Source organism: Parambassis ranga, chromosome 9 (genome assembly GCF_900634625.1).
Source record: "Parambassis ranga chromosome 9, fParRan2.1, whole genome shotgun sequence".
In the NCBI taxonomy this organism is placed as follows: Eukaryota; Metazoa; Chordata; class Actinopteri; family Ambassidae; genus Parambassis; species Parambassis ranga.
Genome location: NC_041030.1, coordinates 22,768,387 through 22,788,949, shown reverse-complemented (window position 1 = coordinate 22,788,949; position 20,563 = coordinate 22,768,387). Strand labels below are relative to the sequence as shown.

Genomic DNA, 20,563 nt, shown 5'->3' with positions numbered 1-20,563 from the left:
CGTGCTCTCAGCTCGTTCGCAGCTTTTCAACGTGTGGGCGGGCAGCGTCTGTGACGTCACAGCAAGACTCTTGACATTTGACTTTTAACTTGGCTCCAAGAAGTTTGGTTTCCACGAGCTTCACGCGTCTCTGCGGGATTTCTCTCCACCACAGGTGGGGACATGAGACACGGGACACGGGACGTTTGGACACGGCACACTGACCCGGTCCAAACTCCACAGAGGAGCTGGAGCTCGCTGAAAGGTTAGTGCGGCCTTTAATGCTACGTTAGCCGCTAATGCTAACAACACGCTGCTTAGGTGTTGTCAGGTGTGTTAGCTTGTTAGGCTAATTTTAACCGCGGTCCAGTCAGCGTTGTGACGGAGTCTTTATTCTTCCTCCTTCAAACTCTTAATGTTATAAAAGCACATTTTCAGCTCAACTTGTAAAGTTTCTAATTTTTATTTTTGTTTGAAATGATGTAAACATAAAGTCCTCCAGCAACCAGGACCAGGTCCAAATCATAAACTACTGCACTGAGACAGAGCATGCTGGGTAATAATATAAAACAGTTTTTAAATTTTAAATCTTTATTGTAATGATGTGAAAACACTGATGGGTTCAACAACAGACCAGACTGGCTCCTGGTCACTAACAGAAAGGGTTAATGTATGACGGTAAAGCTGTGTGATGTTGTGTAGACGTGCAGCTTGTGTGTTTGGTTTGCATCATGCAGAGCTGCAGTAAAAGAGAGGAGCTCTCACTCAGTGACTTAAAGCTGGGCTGCAGATTTTTACTGACGTGTTTAAACCAAACCTATAAGGGCTTTTCTTACATGTTAAGTATTACTGCTCTGCATCGGAAGGTTTAAGGTTAATTTAATCATCAGGTTGACCTGATTTTCTGATTTATTTTTTTTAGTCTGATCTACAAACAAACAAGTAAACAAACAGTAAGACAGCTGTGTTTCATATCATTTAACTCTTGGGTTTTCTTGGCTGCTGAATTTGATTTTTTTAATGTATTTTGATTTGAAGAACCTGGTAGCTTGGTCATGTTTTGTGTCGCGATGGTGTCACAGTGATCTCTTGGAGTCTGATGTTATTATTTGGCCAGAGGGTGAAACATTACAGTCAGTCTGTGTTCTTACTCTCACCTCTGGTCATGATCTCTGGTAGTGACTGAAAGGATGAGGTCACGAATACAAGCAGCTGAGATGAGTTTCCCTCGAGGGGTGGCTGGGCGCTCCCTTACAGGGGGAGGAGCCTGTTGACTGAAACACGTGTTGATAACGGATGTGTGTCATCCAGACGAGCCTCCAGGACTGAAAGGATCTGATGTATGTGATTAACACACAGGTCTCTCTCACAGCAGCAGTGAGGAAGCAGATCTTAACTCCTGTACTGATCCTAACGAAGTGTAGAGGAAGCTGTGGACCCTGACTCTGACCTTTTGTTGACTCCTCCTGATGTGTTGCTAACAGCTTCCTGTGATGCAGGTCCTTAGAGGACGGGTCATTGTGGCTGTTTATGTGATTGTTCTGGGATCTTTGCTGGCTGTTTGTCTTCTGTCCTCCAGGATGGCTGCTCAGGGGGTCGGGCCGGACGACCTCCCTTCGTCCTCCTGCGTCCTGTGGCTGAGGGTTCTGACCTGGATGTGAACACTGACGACTGCTGGCTGACCGGAGTGAGACAGTCGACGTGACGCTGAAGGCTTGTGTCGCCACTACGAGATCATCGTTGGAACGACACCTAGCTGGAGGTCAGTTACATATTTTACATTTAATTTTTATTCATCTGCTCTGTTAATTTTATTTCATATCTTCTTGCTAAACATCATTTCAATTAGTCACGCTGATACTTTCACACTGGTGCCTATTTTATAATGTTTAGTCTTGATTTGAGCAATTATTTTTGAAATGTGATGAGATAAAATCAATGACCTGCGACCTCTGAAGGAGGACATGTTTGTGTGTGTTGTAGGAGCAGGTGTTAGGTTAATGACTCATACTGCTGTGTATGTCTGGGGAAAGCCTGTGGTTATAGTACAGTTAGCTTTAGGACCATATGTGTACCTGTGTTTTTATCCAGTGGTGGACTGGAAAACAGGAAACACTGCCATCTTGTGGTCAAGAACCGGAACTGAAACTGAAGTTGAGCCTATGCTGTTGGAGAAAATGTTTTCTGATCAACTGGCTGAACTGTTGGACCATTGAAGTGTGTGTGTGTGTGTATTTCAGCATACAGCGCTGCTATATGCTGGATTGTTTTCATGCAGGGATGCAGAAGTAAGCCCGTCAGTGCATTTGATCTAGAGATATGACACTTTGCAGAACTTTACACCCAGCAATCATTACACTTTATTCAGTTTCAGTTGAAATCCATCAGCTTATTGGGTATTTTGTTGATTTGTGACATTTAGTAGCCCACAGAATGGAATTATATTGACTAGTAAATAGGCTTGTGCAAAATCGTATCGTGTGCAATTAATCGTCAGAAAAACTGTCATCGATTAATATTTGCCACTTATCGATTACGGCGATTAGTGCCTCGTCATGATGACGCATTTTTGTGTGCGGCGTAGTCTCACCATCACCCGCGCACATGTGAGCCCACAATAACAATAATGGTGGAAGGCAGTGGTGTTCAGTTAAATAATGCGGAGCAGCACGTTCCTAACATAAGTTCAGCGTCTGTCACCATAAGCCGGAGCACGAAGAAAGCGCAACGAGGACACAACACTACACTACAGCTGTATATAGTGCCGCGACATGCATTAGGTGAAGCGTGGAGCGTTGGTTGTTGCCATAGTAACTGAATTTTTGCTCGTATCAAAAGAATGAACTCCGATCTTTATTTACGGACTCCACAGCAAGATAGGAAACATTACAACAGCGAAGTCTCCTCCAGCAGATATTGGAAAGAATTCCACTCAGCCGAGAATCCGCGGTACGTTTAGTCATCGTGCTGCTTACGACCAAACGAAGCGCTGGAAGAACGTAACGTAGGTTGATTAGCACAGACACACATTTAAATGTGAAATTGTCCGGTTTGTTTATTTGTTTGTTTTTTCTGCTGCTGTTCTACAGTCTGAGTGAAAACATGCTCTAGTGTGGGACATATTCAGTCACAGGTTGATTTGCGCAGACACATTTTTAACTTGAAATAATCACTGATGTGACTTTTCTGAACTTATTTGTCCTGTTTAATGTTAATGTTGACATGCTGCTTTGTGACCTTAAGATAAGAACATTTGAAGGACAAAGTTCTTTAAATGTTTGCTTCATTATTATTTTGAAGCAGTTTGTGCCTCAATATTATCAACACATATTTCCATGGCTGGTTGGTGCCTGATCACTACTTACCAGCTTAACCTGTTAGAATGAAGTAACTTGACTGATGATTTGTCGGTATCATGCTAGAACACTGTGCCAATTTAGAGTCAAAAACATGTCAGTGCAACTGTCATCAATTAATCGTCATATTAATCGTTATCGGCTAAATGCCACAATTAATCCTGATTAATTTTTTTGCCAATATCGCCCAACCCTACTAGTAAATGTGACCTCAGTGAAAGTATCGCTGATCAGTAGGTCCACTCCTTTTATACCTGTATTTCAGGTACATCAGAAGTTTGGGATCTTTTGGAATCTCCTTAACGATTTCATCGAAGTGTTGTAGCAGCTAATCATGTATCTAACAGACGCCTGAAGAGCATGTCATGTTCTTATGGAGGTAAAATGACCTCTGCTCTTCTACAGAAGTCATCGTCAGAGATGTTTTGATTTCTTCTGTGTGTTCTGGTCCATCGTTCAGACACCTCCAGCAGTGATGTTAGGTGAGACTCATTGACCCCCAGGGTTTCTCTGGTCTCTTTGGATGCCACAGACTCACCGGACTCTGTCAGGTCTGCAGCATTACCGTCATTTTTAATCTCTCGCCATCTTTCCGTGGAGAGAGCCGAAGTAATTCACTGAAGGTCGCCACAAACTCCTCAGTGACACGTTTCCCTCTTCACTGTCCTCAGCAGTGATGCTGTAATAATCCTTATTAGACCAGTGCAGCTGATCAGACGTTCAGTGGTTGGATCAGGGCCTCCATTTCTCAAATAACAATGATAAACATGTGTTACTTCGTTGATACGCTGTCAGTATGAGTAATTGTCAGTGACTACTGTGGCAAATTTAATTTGTAGAGCAACATTCTAACGCATGCTTCACAGAAATACAACATGAGACTGTTGAGGGTTGTGTCTGTATTGTAAAAGAACACTGCAGTCCCACTGACAGCCAGCAGAGGTCAGCCTGACCCTGTTAACAGCTTCTAGTACTAGGCTGAATTCTAATCAATCATGTTGCGCTGTGGGTGGGACATTGCTGCTGTAGCTGTGCCACCAGAGCCAGAACTACACATTTTAAAATCTCATCAGCTTAAAAAATAGCCAATACACATACAAGACAGATTAAGACATAAGAAGTCAACACCTGCAACTGGGTTGACAGCAAAGCCCGGCCGCCTCGGTCCCTCAGGGTCCACATGCGCTGAGGTTTCCTCTGGTTGGAACCTTTGATGAATAATCCAAAGTGACCTGCTATCCAGGAAATCCTCAGGAGCCTACATCTGCTGGTGTCTCCTCCCTCATCACAGTCGGCTCCAGAGGTTTTGTTCCTCTGTCTGGTCTGAGGTGGACCTGGTGATCTTTTCTGGAAACTTCTGGTTTCCCAGTCAGCAGGATACCTGGGTCTGATCTTGTCCTGCTGCAGTTTTTCCCTGCCGTCATGATTCTGATGGATTGGACCCCTTTCATGGAGCTGGCGTTTCCTCCAGACCTGCCGTGAGCTCGGCCACTCTGTGATTGTTTAGCGTTAGCGTCGCTAGCTTCACAGAAAGGTGGAACAGATTTATAATGGAGCATCTGTTGGAGCCTGTAAACTAGTTCTTTAGATGTGATGGAAATCTGTTGGGGCCTTTAGTTGGAAACCTTTTCGGCGTCCTGTCTTGCTGCACACCTCACTCTGTGTTCATGTCCTTACACGTGATGATGGCATGCTAAATGAAGGCACAAAAAGTCATTATTTACACGGGGCTGATCGAGCCCGGCGCTCCCGATCCGCTGTGTGTCGTGTGTGTGTGCACGCTGAATTCCTGCAGCACTTCCTCCTCGCTGCCATCAACACTGCACAGCTTTGTCTTTAATCACAATCCTGAGATGAATTTAAGAAGTGCTGAATTTAATTAAAAGCTAAAAGTAGCGTGTGTGTGTGTGTGTGTGTCATTGCTGTGAATGGACACCCTCATTTGTGTGTTTCTGATGTGTGGGAGTCATTAGTTGAAAAGCTTGTTTGCTTAATCCACAGGGAGCCGTTACATGTACAGGCCTCCATTTAAACAAAGAAATATGATTATTACATTATTATGATGGTTTGGTGAGCAGCTGTGTTGGCACAGAAGCAGCCATGATCACATTAAACACATTCTCACACACACACATTCCTGGATTCAACACTTCGTGCCACAGTTAGTAAATATGGTATTAATATATATATATATATATAGAAATGCTCAGGATCATAACAAGAAATGTTTATTTTACCGTTTAAATGCAGGCAGAGGAGCTCCACTAATGAGACGTTCTGCCTAATTGCTGCCATTACTGTGAATAACAGATTGTTCCTTGTGAACAGTAGAGATGCTGATGGAGGGGGCGGAGCCTGACACTGGGTTTAAACATGCTGTTGTTCAGGTGTATTCATGCTGCTAAGTAATGACAGCCTCCTATTGCTCGATGGTCGCCATCTTGGCTACAGAGCAGAAGAGTGGGGGCCACCCATCAACCCAGTGCAGCTGATGCCGAGCGGCTGAGCTGCGGATGGCAGCCATCGGTGTGTTCTTTGGCTTCGGTCGATGATGTCACAGCAGCTGGCGCTGCCTTCACAGGTTAGCAGGTGATGTTCCTTTTGTTCGGCTCCTTTGTGAAGCAGCTGGATTCTAATGTGGATCTGGTGTCCAGCCTCCAGACTGAGTGTTTGTGATAGAACCACGGGTGGTTCTGACCAGTTAGCAGGCTGCAAGGAAGAGTGGGACTTGACTGGATGTGTTTCAGGTCTGTTCAGATGTTTGTATACAGCAGCAGCGTAGCTTGTGTGAAGCTTTAAAATGAAACATTGGACCACAGATGTGCCGCAGTGATGCCGTCCCCCCTCCTGCTGCAGCATCATTCTGACATTTTCTGACAGCGTCCTCCTGTAATGGAGTTCAGTGTTTTGTGCGTCAGTTGCCAGTGAGGACGCAGTATTAGCAGTGCAGACTCAGACTGTAAAGGCTAATTGCCCCTGGCACCAGGCAGGCCTTCCCCATAATGAACCATGTGCCTGAGGTTAATTCGATTTGGACGGTGGCACTGGCAGGTCACAGCGTTTCTCTGAGCTGTTTGCAAAGAAAAGAGGTCTGAGAGTGAATTTATGAACATATGAATGATGTATTAGCACATGAATTATAGATGAACTTGTTGGCCTGTGAACAGTGTCGACTGGAATCGACCAGGACTCGATATGTTCTGCTGTTTCTGTGCCCTGAATGTTCACACGGCTGCTCTCAGACTATAGAGCACATATATAACGACGGACCCTGTCGCTGCCAAATAGATTTTATGGGACCACGAGCTAACTATTGAGCACTTCATCCATATTATCTAATGCTGCTACAGGCCATGCATTTATGGATGCAGATAATCATCTTTGGACATGCCTCGAGCATAAATCCCAGCCTGAAAACTGGAAGAAGAGCGAAATGTCTTCATAAATTTAATATTAAGATGCTGACGAACACGCGTTACTTTTGTGGCTTATCAAGTTTCAAGGCCAATTATTGTCACAAAGCATCTTGGTTTAAATTTGTTGTGCAGAAAATTCTGACACTGAAGCAGCTTGAACCCTCAGAAACCCACGTTCAGAGGGACGATGTGGTGGTTTTAGCTCCTCTGCCGCCTGGCTCCCTGCTCAGCGGCGACCTTTCCGTGTGAACTCCGGTTATAAAAGCTGCAGGAAAATTAGGTCACCTTCGTGTTGTTCCTTCAGCACCTCCCTGTAACCTTTATTTGAGCTGATGCAAGAGCAGCGTTCACTGCTGTAGATCATCCCTCCAGAGGAGAAGCTCAGCTCTAATGAATTACACACACTCTGCTGGCGGCTGTACAGTCCTTTCACACAGTCATTTGTCTTCTCACAGACTGTAGCAGAAACACTCTTTGTTTCAGCTTCAGCTGGTGGAAGCTGCCGCCATCCTAAAGACGAGGCAGTGTAGACAGACGGCTTCCTGATAGACACTCTCTGCCTTCTGCTGTGGGGGGTCTCTCTCTCGGGTTGTGCGCAGCATGATTTGTTTATTAAAACACACACGCTGCAGTCTCCTGGCTCTGATGTGAGTTATTCGTCGCTGCAGAGAACTTACACCGAGAGATATGTGTGTTTACAGCGGTCACTCTCTTTGGAAAGTATTTCAACTTGGCGTCATTTTTTTAAACATCTCTGATGTATTTCAAAGTGAAGAAAGCTAAAAAAACATTCAACATTTAACAGACAGAAACACCTGGTCCTCATGGACTTCAGCATCAGTAGCCATTAGGGCTGGGTAAAAAAATCGATTTAATCGATTTCGGATCGATTCCATTTAAATTTTGCACTATCGATTCACAGGGCATGAGATCGAGTTTTTTTGTGTTGTGTGATTTTCCTCCCTCAGCGCTCTGGTGCGTGATGACGCAGCTGCGCAGTCGTACGTCGCGTCATTCAGGCACGCAGCCAAAATGGCTAAGGCAGGGAAAACACCGCTCGGCAAGCCGTCCCAAAGGAAATCTGAAGTGTGGAATCATTTCAAGTTTAAAAGGACAAAGGACGAAGAGCTTGATAAAACCAAGGTAGTTTGCAACATATGCCAATCAGAGCTCAGTTATTGTAGGTTTACTACAAACCTCAGAAACCACCTGACAAGGTACCACACTACGCTAAACTTAGCTTCCGACAGCACACCGCCCGGAGCAAAACAAAAGGAACTGAAGGACCTGCCAGCATTACCGTCAGAGTGTCCGCGGCCCATAAAGATAACAGAGGCCATCGCAACTTTTGTTTGCAGAGATTTACGCCCATACTCGGCAGTGGAAACTGAAGGATTCCGGCAGCTCATTCAGGTGCTCGAACCACACTACGTTATGGTGCAACGTAAACATCTGAATGAAACTGTGATCCCCGTGATGTATACATCTGTGAAAGACGTGACACGAATGAAAATGCAGTCAGCAAATGTCAATGAGCTCCTTTTCCTCAACAAGGATCTCTGTGTGATAGTTTAAGTTTACTGTCTACGATTGTTAATATTTAACAGGCATCAGAAGTGGTGGATGTTTCAGTCCTTGATAACAGAACGTGTCCATGTTTCTCTGGCTGCATGTGTTCATGGGGCCTTGATGTGACGGCAACCACAGGCCGGAGCAGGTTACCTGTGTTCAGTGTGATGTAAGACGGACCACAACCGGTAGCTTTTATTGCCATGATCCGACCGTGTCAGGTGATTCATGTGATGTCATCACTGAAGCTGAAAAAGGATTTCTTCAGTATGCATATTGGTCAATACATTGAACTGTGCTCCAGCTGTTATCCCATGTGTTGTGCTGCTGCAGTCTTTACAGTACTTTTTATACTAAATGGACACCAGCTCCACGGCAACACCACCCATACATCTGTCCTTTTAACCTGGTTTGTTCTGTGGGGGCTGGAACCTGGATCCCAGCTGGGCAGGTCGCCGGTCTATCGCAGGGCTGCCATGGTAACACATCAGTTTAAATATCAAAATGGCAGTGCTGTTATGTAAGAGTCATGTACTGAGTGTGCTGCGTGAAGCGGCTCATTGTCGCTCTGTGAACCATGTTCCTCTGTGATGTGTGGGTTATTTGAGTCTTGCCTCTATAACATGTTTGTGTTTTGTCAGACGTTGTTTTTCTCCGTCTCTCCATGCTGCAGACCCTCAGGTCTTCAGATTGCTCTGTAGCAGACTAGACATCACCGTCAGGCACTCGGAGGCCTGGTCCCCTCGCCCGGCCTGCTGGTCAGTGGAGATGGCGTGTTGACTTGATGCGTTGATGATGCATGGTGGAGGTGCGTGTAGCTGTGTTCATGTGAGCTCATCACCACATGTCACGTTCCGTGCTCCGTCCTCAGCCTCATGAGTCGGGCAGATGTAGCACCTTCGACCCCTGACCTAAAAATAAAAGCAAACACAGCTGTTAGCATGGCGGCTAACAGACTTCCTGCCCACCACGCTGCTTGCCATATGTTAACTAAAAAACAAATGTTGTCTGAATGGCGTCTCTGTTCCTCACCAGCAGCCTGCGAGGGGAAGATGTTCTGGCTGTGACCCCTCCGGTTCCCTCTGATACAAATGTCACACGACATGTTTTGGTTTGTTGTGGCGAATCAGCAGACGGCGCAGCCTGACGCATGCTGTTACAGAGCCTGATTTATGGTGCCTCAATGATGTGATGAGTGAGTCTTAGAGTTTCAGGAAATGTAGCTTGACTTAAAATCACCACTCCTGGCCTCTCTCCCTGTTCACTGTCTACAGGCAGAGCAGGAGCCTGGTCCGCATTGCTGGCAGTAATTCAGAGTAATTCAGGTATCAGCGCAGCCAACAGTCCGGTTTGGGGAAAACAGGATTGCGTCCCTGCTTTTTTGCACATGATGGTCCTGGCCCCATCATGCTGGGATTTCACTGGAGCGGTTTTTTAGCCAAGTGAAATGCAGCAGAGCTGAGAATCAGCACTTCTAAAGTGGGGGGGCCATGGTCCAAAGCCAGAAAGAGATGGAATGGCTTCTCAGGATGAGACTGACACACTGACGAAGCTCGTCCCCTCACAGCAGGAGGGAAATAAGCCCTGAAAGGGTTAATGCGTGTCAGAGTGAGAGCTCGTTCAGTCCCCGGTTTTAATCATTAATTATCATCTTCTAGTGTCGGTGTCACGCTGCCACTGATTGGTCCTGTTGTACTTAATTGTATTTAATTGTAACTTGATACCTCTGGCACAAGATTAATAAAGTCTTATCTTAATCACAGTTCGTTAATGATTACCCTTTAATCATTAAACAGCTTCCTGTTGTGTCATGTGACACAGAATTTGAAATGCTCCTCCTTCATGCTTCATCTCTCCGCTGGTAGCTGCTCTCCCAGTCAAAAGAATCAGCTCTCCCTGTTCGTGTGTGTGTGTGTGTGTGTGTGTGTGAGCACGTGGGTGGGCGTGAAGGGTCTCTGTGGAGATGGAAAGTTGCTTCCTGTGAATTGGCTCCCAGACGTGATGGGGGAGGGGCTTCCTCCATGGATGGAGATGAAGGATGGAGGCTAACAGTGAGCAGGAATCTGAGGAAGAGAGCAGAGAAAAGCAATCAAGGAAGGAATGAACAGATGTTTTAAAAACATAAAATGTAGATCATTGTGGAGAAAGGAACGGCAAAGTAAGACTTATTTTGCGGTGGAAACCCGTCCAGAGCCTGGCCCAGCTATCAGTGGGTAAGAAGCAGGTTCCCCCCTGGATGGGTCACCAGTCAGTCCCAGTCAGTCTGTGTTCATAGGGGCGGAGACTCACCTTGTTTGTAATAACAAACATTAACCTGCAGTTTATTTTTATGACAAACCCAGCTCCGATTGAAACGTAACATAATGTACTGCAAGTGAAAACAAAACGGCTCGCAGTGTCGGGCGCCCCTCCATATACCTCCATCCTCCCCCACCTGCCTCCCAACACGGACGTTTGCAGCGGTGTCAGTCCCATTGTTGAATGTTTCCTCAGCTTAACCATGTGTGGTGCCAGACTCCACAGTGATGGGTCCTCACTAACGTTCACTTCATCTGGTTATTCAGTGGTTCAGCTCATGGAAGAGCTGCTCTGCTGCTGTAACGTGGTGAAAGTGAGGTCGAAGGAAGGAAGTTAAAAATGTGTGTGTGTGTGTGTGTAAGAGAGTTAAGGAGGAAGAAGGAACAAATTTCATGCATGAAAGAAAAAGAGGAGGGAGGACTGAGAGTGTGTGAGAGAGGGAGAGAGAGAGAGAGAGAGAGAGAGAGAGCCGGGGGAGGAGAGGAAGGCAGCAGTGGCAGCGCTGCATCATCACTGTACAGCCACTACAGCAGAGAGGCAGTTCACTGTCTGCCTTCCCTCATCTCTCTCACACACACAGACACACACACTGAGTGGAAGCCAGCCAACCTCACAAGAAGGCATCGGTGCTGATCCATCACCTCTGAACTCGGACGCTGTGTGTGGACGAGCTTTCTGCTGCTGCTCTTTGTTTGGAGGAATTTTGACACAGTGTTTGTTCTCTTCCCTGCCGCTTAAAGAGACCCGGTGCGTCGCTGTGTGTTCGGGGGTGGCTGCGTGCTGGAGCAGGGTGCTTGCCTCAGGATTTGTAGTGGAAGGAGGGGGGGGGGGTATGATAAACAGCTGTGAGGGGAGGACTGCAGTATCAGACTGCCATCTCTGCTTCCACAGGGGGGACTTTTCTGCCTCTTGAGGTTGCACACATGCAGATACCTCACAGCCAGCAGCAGCAGCAGCAGCAGAGCCTGACTGCATTCTGCAGGCACCGATGGATTACTGCTGCCGTAAGGACAGGCTCCCGCTGAGCGAGGAAAGATGCTGATTTAAGAGAAAGAGGACGCACGCTTTGTTTTTAGAACAGCAGACCGGGCGAGCAGCTTCAGGACACACTGGGATGATGGCTGTGAGGAGCTGAAACGCCCACTTCTCCTCTCCTCTCTGGTCTAAACATGAACTCTTCCTTGGATGTGAACCAAAGCGGCTTTCCCCCGTTCTGCCTGCTGGGTGCTGTGGGTTATTCCCGCAGCCTGGAAACCTGCGTGCTGGAGGTGGTGGTCATCCTCTTCCTCACTGTGCTGATCATCGCTGGCAACCTGGTGGTGATCTTCGTCTTCCACTGTGCTCCGCTGCTGCACCACCACACCACCAGCCACTTCATCCAGACCATGGCCTACGCCGACCTGCTGGTGGGGGTCAGCTGCCTGGTGCCCTCGCTCTTCCTCCTTCACTACCTCGACAGCCTGGACGAAGAGCTGACCTGCAAGGTGTTTGGCTACATGGTGTCTGTGCTGAAGAGCGTCTCCATGGCCTCTCTGGCATGCATCAGCGTGGACCGGTACATCGCCATCACGCGCCCGCTGTCGTACGCCACGCTGGTGACGCCGTGCCGGCTGAGGGTGTGCATCGTCCTCATCTGGGTGTACTCTGCTCTGATTTTCCTGCCGTCCTTCTTCGGCTGGGGCAAGCCGGGTTATCACGGGGACATTTTTCAGTGGTGCGCAGACTCCTGGAAGACCAACCCTGGGTTCAGCACCTTCATCGTGGCGCTGCTCTATGCACCAGCCGCGCTCACCGTCTGCTTCACCTACGGAAGTATATTCCGGATCTGCCGCCAACACACCAGGGAGATCACCCAGCGCCACGCTCGCTTCAGCTCGCAGGTGGAGGGCGACAAAAGCGAGCGGGGGGAGCGGTGTGAGGGCTGCCCAGACAAACGCTACGCCATGGTGCTGTTCCGCATCACCAGTGTCTTCTACGTGCTGTGGATGCCGTACATCCTCTACTTCCTCCTGGAGAGTGCTGGGCTGTATCACCACAAGGTGGCGTCCTTCCTGACAACGTGGTTGGCGATCAGCAACAGTTTCTGCAACTGTCTCATCTACAGCCTCTCCAACAGCGTCTTCCGGAAAGGTCTGGGCCGCCTCTTCAGCCCATTGGTTCCTACCTGCCTCGGCTGCACGGACTCCAAAAAGGCTCTGGCGCCGGTCAGCCTCCGACCAGACCCTCGCTGCCAAGTCTGACAAATCCATGGATTTGTTCCGGTTACTTCAGACGCAGCGACCTCATGTGTGTGCGTTGTAAGACACAGGTCTTTTTGGTCCTGCAGCGGACTGCGTCTTGGACCCTGCAGAGCGCACAGAGAGGTGCCTGTGCAGACGCCTGTCGGCCCTGTCTGGGGCTGATGTGTGATGCTGCTCTTTAATGGCTGCAGGGAGTAAAGACTGTTGAAGGTGGACTGTGGGAATAAGATTCAGAGGGTTTAATAAGCACTTCTGCCCGCACTGATCCCCCCAGATGCAAAAAAAAAGGAAGCCCGGTGTAACCCGTGCTGCCTCCTTCACTGCAATGCAAAAAATGTTTCCGACCTTTTTGAGCCTGACTGAAAAACCTGCAGATTGTTTTGGTTCCTTCAGGGTTTAGATTTAGTTGTGGCAAAAAAAATGTGAAACACTTGAAACAGACTACTGATCTCTGTCCCCTCAGAAACTCCAGAAACTAATGAGCTAATGAGCGTGTAGAAGATGTTCTGATAATCAGCCTTTGTGAGGGTGGAATGTGAAACCTGTGGACTTTAGATCAGCCACTCTGGATTCTGAGTGTTAGCAGGAAGCTTCACGTATGTTTACACAGCAGCGAGCTTCACATGAAGAATGAGCTCTGCTTCTTTCTGACCGGGAGCTTTTTTCTGCCAGCAGACAGCGGCGCGTCCCCGTCAGAGACAGTAAATTGTATTTATTTGCAGAGATTTATCCGTGCTGTGTTTTATCCTCAGGTTTATCAGCAGCTCCTTGTTACGCCTCGAGCCGTTTGCCTTTGATCTCAGCTGAAACAGTACATGACTCTTAAATCACATGCCACGTAGTGCTGTAAGATAATCACCTCATGACTCGTAGTGCTGCCGGTGTCAGAGTGAGCAATCTGCTGTCCGCTGGGATCCTTAATGGCCTTGATGCAAAGACTCATTGTAATCTGTATGTATGATGCTTCTGTCTCTGTCTTAGCCTGTAGCCGCTGATATAAGACTAACGTACGTGCACACTCCATGTTTCTGGCTCCTATCCATTAAGCATGAAGTCTGAAGGTCAGGAGGCCCTGAGGTCAGGACAGACCAGACCACATCAAAGTGTGAAGATCGTTTCTTTGAGCTGTTGAATACGTTGATTGATTAATCGTGGACAATCAATAATGCAAACGATCATCAGCTGACTGCAGAGATTTACACCTTTACAGCTAAACACAGGCTGCATTGTTGGTCACACAGTGTGACTGTTCTGAGTGTCAGAGTGCTTCATGAGTAAAGATGTCGGAGAGCTTTCCTGACAGCCGTGTGATTTTTCATGTGAATACACGTAGAGTATGAAATGTGGACGGGGGGCTAACAGGGGGCCTTTGGCCCCGGATTTATAGCCCCGGGGTCAGGATGAAAGTGAAGCTGTGGATCTGTTTTAATTTATTTTTCAAACTTTTATTTATTAACCATATTGAGAAGAGAATAATGACACAGTTCATCATGTGAACTGTTTCTATGTGTTTAGAACGGCTTTCTGGGAGCGCCTTGCTCCTGAGTTCGTGTTTCAGTCGGAATGTGCCTCACATGTTGCTTGCTTGGGCTCCTGTGACCCAGTGATGTGATTTTTTTTTAAATGATATTAAATAATAGATAAAACACAGAGTTTGGTCAAAAACTACGTTTGTATCGTATATACAATATGAAAGCCGCATGCCGCTGTGCAGTGAGCTCCAGAGCCGAGCCGTGGCTGCACTCTTGTTGTGACTTGTACTGTATCCGACTCATGAGACTTCACATTAATAATCAGTGCTGTAAATGAAGCAGATTTGGCCTAAAGGCTGAACCTCCCCCCATCCTGTGTGCCTAAAAACAAACCCAGAGCTTTGAGGTCAGAGGTCAGACTGAAGGTTTCTCTGCTGTTCTGGAGCCTGTTGCCCTGGCTGTGTTCTATGTATCAACCGTTTTCTATGTAACGTGTATGAAAATGTGATTTCCTGCACAATGTTTGATGCTTTGTCGTTGATGCCCCCCCTGCATGGCTCTGGCTCTGGCTCTGGCTCAGGCTGGACGGACCTTTCCGTCTCATGACTGCTCCTTCTCTCTTCGTCTTCACTCCCTTTGTGTAACACAGACGACTTGCTGTGTCTGTTATGAGCTCCTGTTTGCTTAGCGTCCTGCCTGTGATCCTCCGCTGTCCGGACTACATCACACAAATCTGCAAAAAGTGAAAATCGTCCGACGTTCTGCAGTCGGTTTGACGTCAACAAATCAATACAAAAAAACTCCAAGTCAAAGGGCTGTCGGTGTAACTGTGGTTGGTCGCTCTTCAGCATGTGGTCTGAACCTGCTGCAGATGATGTAAATACTGAGGTGTGTTTGATTAAATTGAGATGTTTGATTAAACAGTGTCATGGACTCATTTGGTGCCTGCACCATCAAACTGATGAAGGAAGTTCATTTCTACATTTTACAACAAAGACACTTCTCTTGTTTTGGACTTTTGAGTCCATATTTCTTCACAAAGACGACAAACCTCAGCTCCCTGCTGCCCTGCAGATCCTCAGCAGCTAGTTGTGCGTCACTGATTTGTTGCGTCAGCTTGTTAATCGGTGGAAAACGTCTTGTTCTGTGAAAGAAAGGAGCGGTGGAGGTCGGTGGTTCTGGATGAGTCCAGACAGAGTTCAGTTTGTGACGTGACGTCTGCGTGTCGGCCTGTCCCCGCTCTGTCCCTCTCCAGCCTTCATTTGACTCACATGATGCCGTGTCTGTGCCGAGGGACTGTTGCTGCTGCGCTCACATGATGAGTCCGTTTGTGTTTGATACGATTGATTGGGCTCACATGAAAGTTATTGATCAGGAGAGAGTTCTGTAAAATGTGGAATTGTTCTGGACAGACATCAGCAGATTAAAAACCCTGACGACAGCCCTGACCGTCTGTTTCTCTGAGTTCTGGACCTCCCTACTTGAAAACCCTGTGCCCCCTTCTTGTGGAGCTGGTTGTGTGGCACTCATGTAAACCAGGAAGCCTTCCGTCTCACAGCTTTGATCCTGATTCAGAACATGCTATGTCAGAGTTTATGTTTTTATTTTCCTGTGGGAAAATCCTGCTTCTGTAGGACTCGGACCGTGGTCACAGAGCCCACCCCCCCAGGGGACATTCCTTATCACAGAGGCCAACAGTGCCAAATTTGGACCCGGGCTGGGAGCGGGGTGGAGGGTGAGTTTAATGTGTTTAGCTTGGAGCAGTCCTCCATCCACACACTCTCAGTTCCAGCATGAGACAGACAGATGCCAAAAATACAAACTGTTGTGCAGCTCGCTGTCTCTGCAAAGCAAGCAGCAGCCTGCAGGTCTGAGACGTGGAGCTCATGTGGCAGTGTGAAATCTGCAGTTCCCCCTGCCGCCTCTAGGGGGTCTGGATCCAAAATGTGAAAGCTGGTCTCTCAGGTTGATAATTGGTTGATTATACGTCCACCAGATCGTCTGATCATAGGACCAATGCCATGTTCACCCATGACTCCAGGGTCCAGCTCCCCCTAACAACCTCTTACAGTCATGGGTGGATGTGGCGTAGAAGATTACTGGTTACAGACAGGGAAAGGGGTTCAGGTAAAGACCACCTTAAAACACAAATTCATAACATTAAACCCATTTAAACCGGACCAGACACAGGTTCTGTTTTAGGACTGACAGCACAGTCAGAGTCTACATGTAAAACCTGTTGGACATCCGGCTCAGAACTCTCTGCTTCATCACTGTGATCTGAAAAAACGCTTTACCTAACAAGCTCCAGGTGTGTCGTGTCTTGGTGTTGTGGTCCTTGTCTGTCTGCTGTTCCTGCTGTTGTAACTGTGTTTGACAGAGACGCCCTGTCAGATTTTTCACATTCAGCAGCTGCTGCTGGCTCAAACGAGGCGTGTTAACATCTCTGAGACCATTTTAGGAAAACTGCAGGCCGAAAGTTCATGTGTCTGAGAAAACATCCCAAACATCTGAGTGTTCTGACGGCTCTTAATCACATCCTGATGGCAGCTGTAAAGTAACGGAGTGCTACCCGTCACACGCCTGCGTCTTATCAAGGTCAGATCTGCTGCGCGTTGGCTTTCCAGGAACAAACACACAGTTCGGGTGGATGGCTGGAGGCCGACACATTTTTCACCGTATCTGCTTTCTAGTAAAAGCTCCAGAGTTCGTCGAGTTTTTAAGCTGAAGGAGAAGAATGTGCTGGAAACACAAACACGGAGGATAAACATCAGCTCAGTGTGTAATGATTAAACATCACTTTAATGATCGTTACAGAAAGCTGCAGAGACCCAGACGTCCTGAAGCTACATGCTAACTGAGACAAACTGATCCTCTTATAGTGAAGCTGTTATTACTCTGTCAGATGGACAAACGGTCCACAACCGTCAGGGCTTCTGCCGCCATCTTGGCAGCACGTGACTCTGATGGCTAAGCTGTCACCCATATTAATGCAGAACTTCAGGTCTTATTGTGTGAAAATAAAAGCACCAGAACATGTGTGGATGAGCTGATAACATACTGAGCCACGTTACAAACACTGTAAATGAACAGCCGCGGCGAGCTGGGAGCCAGAAATAAGCAGCACAGCTGCCCTGTAAGGGATCCTCCACAGCTCATAATGAGTCTTTTCATCACATTCCTGCTGCCCGGCTCGACAAATGAGATTGTTGTGCGGCTTTGGCAGCGGCAGGCTGCAGCTGTCACGTTAATGAAGCTGCTTTCACTTTGAGTTGATTTGAATAAATGTTGTAATAACAGTCGGCAGCGTCCACGCCGCTCTGCTCCTGAACGCAGCGCGGCGTTTGTTTTCCTTCGCCGGCAGCACGGCGGCCTCTCTGCCAGCAACACTTCATCGTTTGTGTCCTGTCATTCTGAGAGGGTCCAAAATGCACTCGAAGCCAACTCAAATATTTTGATTTGATTATCTCAGTGCAGTGGAGAGGTGGTGCCTGAAGTGCCTGGAAGCACACCGATGGATGCCGACAGTAAAGAGCAGCTGCACGTGGAAGATGGAGGACGTGTTGTTGAACTGCTGCACGCAGACACACAACACGGTCAGCTGCAGCCTCCTCATCACCTGCAGGATCTGCTGACCAATCACATGCTCTCAGCTCCACTCCACCTGCTCAGGTCCAGGAGCTGACTCGGCAGTTTCCTCTGTTGACCCTGCATGATGGGACGTGCGGCCTGAAGGCTCCATCACACACAGACCGTGGGAAAATCCCGGGAATGAAGAAAGGACGGAGGGAGGACTGACATGAGACCGCCGTCCACCGCCGTCCACCTGACAGCGCTGTCAGAGTGATGCTGAGTGACAGCATGCTCAGCTTTTATCCTGATGACGTGCACCTTGTATGTGTTACTAGCAGGATAATTAGGACTGTGTGTAAGAGTTTGAAGAATGTGGATATAATCAAGCTGACCTGCTGTAGAACTGTGACCCGTCCGCGGCCTCAGGAAACCATCCAGCTGCTGCATCCTCATGCTTTTCTTGTGTCAGTCTTTAGTTGTCTGACCTCATCCAGTACTTCCTGTAGGCCAGTTCGGACATAAAATGGAAGGATTTCCTGATCCGCTCCACACCTTGAAGCCAGCTCCTTATTGGTCATTGTTACCTTCAGAGTTCCTTTAGATAAGTGTGTCGATAAAGCTTCATCTTGACCGTCCTCAGCGTCTGTCTTCACAGCAGCTTGTGACACATGTCCTGAAAGATGTCCAAATATGTCACCAAGTCTCAAAGTAGTAGTAGTAGTAGTAGTAGTAGGCCAGAACGCCTTAGTTCTGATGAAGGACTAGTTCGGATGCTGGCTGACAGAAAGGTCACGCAGCTTCTTCTGTAACTGTAAAGCTGTGTGAGCGGACCTTATGGCAGAAACTATTCAGAAGAAACCAAAGGGGAGAAATATCAGATCGACTCCTTGGTGAGAGCAACGAAGACAACAGCAGCAGACTGACGGTGATGAGTCCTGGCTGTGGTTGGGTTGTTAGTGAAGGTGTCCACTCAGTTATGTTCATAACACAAATGTTATTAAGGTTATGGAGCAGTTTTCCCATGAATGGTCAGGGGTCAGGTGACCCTGAGGTCAGGACAGACGAGTTCTTCCACATCAAACTGTGAAGGTCATTTCTTTGAGCGGTTTCTGTCACGATGAGTCCAGCACGTCTGGAGACAGGAAGGTCTTCAGGACATTTTCCATCAAATGCAATCAGCATTCACTGATTGATTAATCATCAATGATCGCAGCAGCACACAGTGTGTGTGTGTGTGTGTTGTGCTGAAAGCCCGGCGCTGAGTATGCACCTGTCACTCAAGGTGGTCACGCCCTTATTTAGGCAGAGCTGCACTTCCTGTCAGTTGTGTGCTGGCTGTATGTTTCTGGTCCAACGTGTTGCTGATTTGTGATTTGTGTTGAATTTTTAATTCAGAGACTATTTGTTGGATTTAATCTGCCGAATGTCGGGATGTTTTCTGTGTGCGCTTCCCTCTGGGTTTCTCATGGGGGAGAGGCGGCCTCTGGCTCCTGCAGCACAATAAGGCCCAGTGTTGAGGGCAGAGACAGCAGCTCTGTTATCAGTCTGTCTCATGATCTGCAGGTGCAACAACAAAACAGCACAGCAGAGCCGCACTGAGGCTGCGCTGATCTCAATCTTCACATGTGACTCAGATTCCATCTTTTATGTCTTGAATTACAGCTGAAGAAATTCATTGGTCTGTGAAACCTCTGAGGATGATGGGAAAGGACCGGCACAAGCTGCAGTGGGACATCTTTAACATCATTAACCTCCTGTCACCAAACACACAGCAGAGCATCAGAAATGTGATGTAAACCTGCTCCTACAGGCACTAATGTTCCCTTGGAGCTGTCCTGCTGCATGTTTTGTATCAGACAGTGGAAGCCAGTGACAAAATACTTCATAGTGATTACCCCCTATTCTAAGAGACGGGCCAACAATGGGTCCCAGAACATTCAGAGGTCAGGTTCGTCCAATCAGCTGCAGCCAGGAAGCAGGGGGGAGGTGGACACAAGGCAGATCAGATGGACTTACTGAGAACAGAAGCATTTGCATAAAAACGTGACTCAAAAAATGCGTGTGTTTTCCCAGGATTCCTGGAGAAAAGTGCAGCCGCCATCACCACTCCAGGAAGCTGCGTGAGTTCAGAGAATCCTCGTGACGAGCATGCAGAGCGCCGTCTGACCGCAGTAAGGTACGAACAGTGTGTGGTGGCAGCAGCTGGTTCAGTCAGGGTTGGTGCTGACTGTCAGTTTGCTGCCATCTAGTGGTTCAGCTGCAGAACTCTGGAGGGTTCTGTTTTTCCTCCTGGTTGTGCTCTTCCTTCCTGTTCCATCTCTGTTTGTGTGTCCTTTATTGGTGTGTCCTTCTTTCTTCTTGTCCTCAGCCGTGTCCTCTGACAGAAGAACAGAGGACAGTGACGGTCTGTTATAATCCAGCCTCATGTCAGAGCCCTGCAGGAGGGGGTAGTGTCTGATCAGTGAGTGGACCAGCAGAGGCCGCTGTGGACACACAGACACACACTGACGAAACCTCAGATTCTGCTTTAACTGGTGCTCCTATAACAAAAAAATCAGAGCTTTGAATATGAGTTATATGTATTATCTACATTTTCTACGACACTTTAAAATGTGTGTTTGTGTGAACACAAAGAGAAGCTGTTTATTAGAATATGAGAT

At 47.6% G+C, this 20,563-nt stretch overlaps 2 protein-coding genes and 1 long non-coding RNA gene across 6 annotated transcripts in view; all 3 read left to right on the top strand.

The window, feature by feature from the left end:
- fras1 (Fraser extracellular matrix complex subunit 1) overlaps positions 1-20,563 on the top strand; it is a 379,111-nt gene that overhangs the window by 119,616 nt on the left and 238,932 nt on the right. The gene's annotated exons all lie outside the window — the stretch shown is intronic.
- Positions 1,642-20,295, top strand: LOC114442054 (uncharacterized). The gene is made up of 3 exons (XR_003671304.1): positions 1,642-1,741; positions 19,977-20,079; positions 20,272-20,295. It is a non-coding gene; the product is annotated as an uncharacterized LOC114442054 (long non-coding RNA).
- LOC114442048 (probable G-protein coupled receptor 21) lies at positions 11,788-12,991 on the top strand. The gene has a single exon (XM_028415317.1). The coding sequence runs from the start codon at positions 11,788-11,790 to the stop codon at positions 12,856-12,858; it is 1,071 nt and encodes a 356-aa protein (XP_028271118.1). The 3' UTR covers positions 12,859-12,991.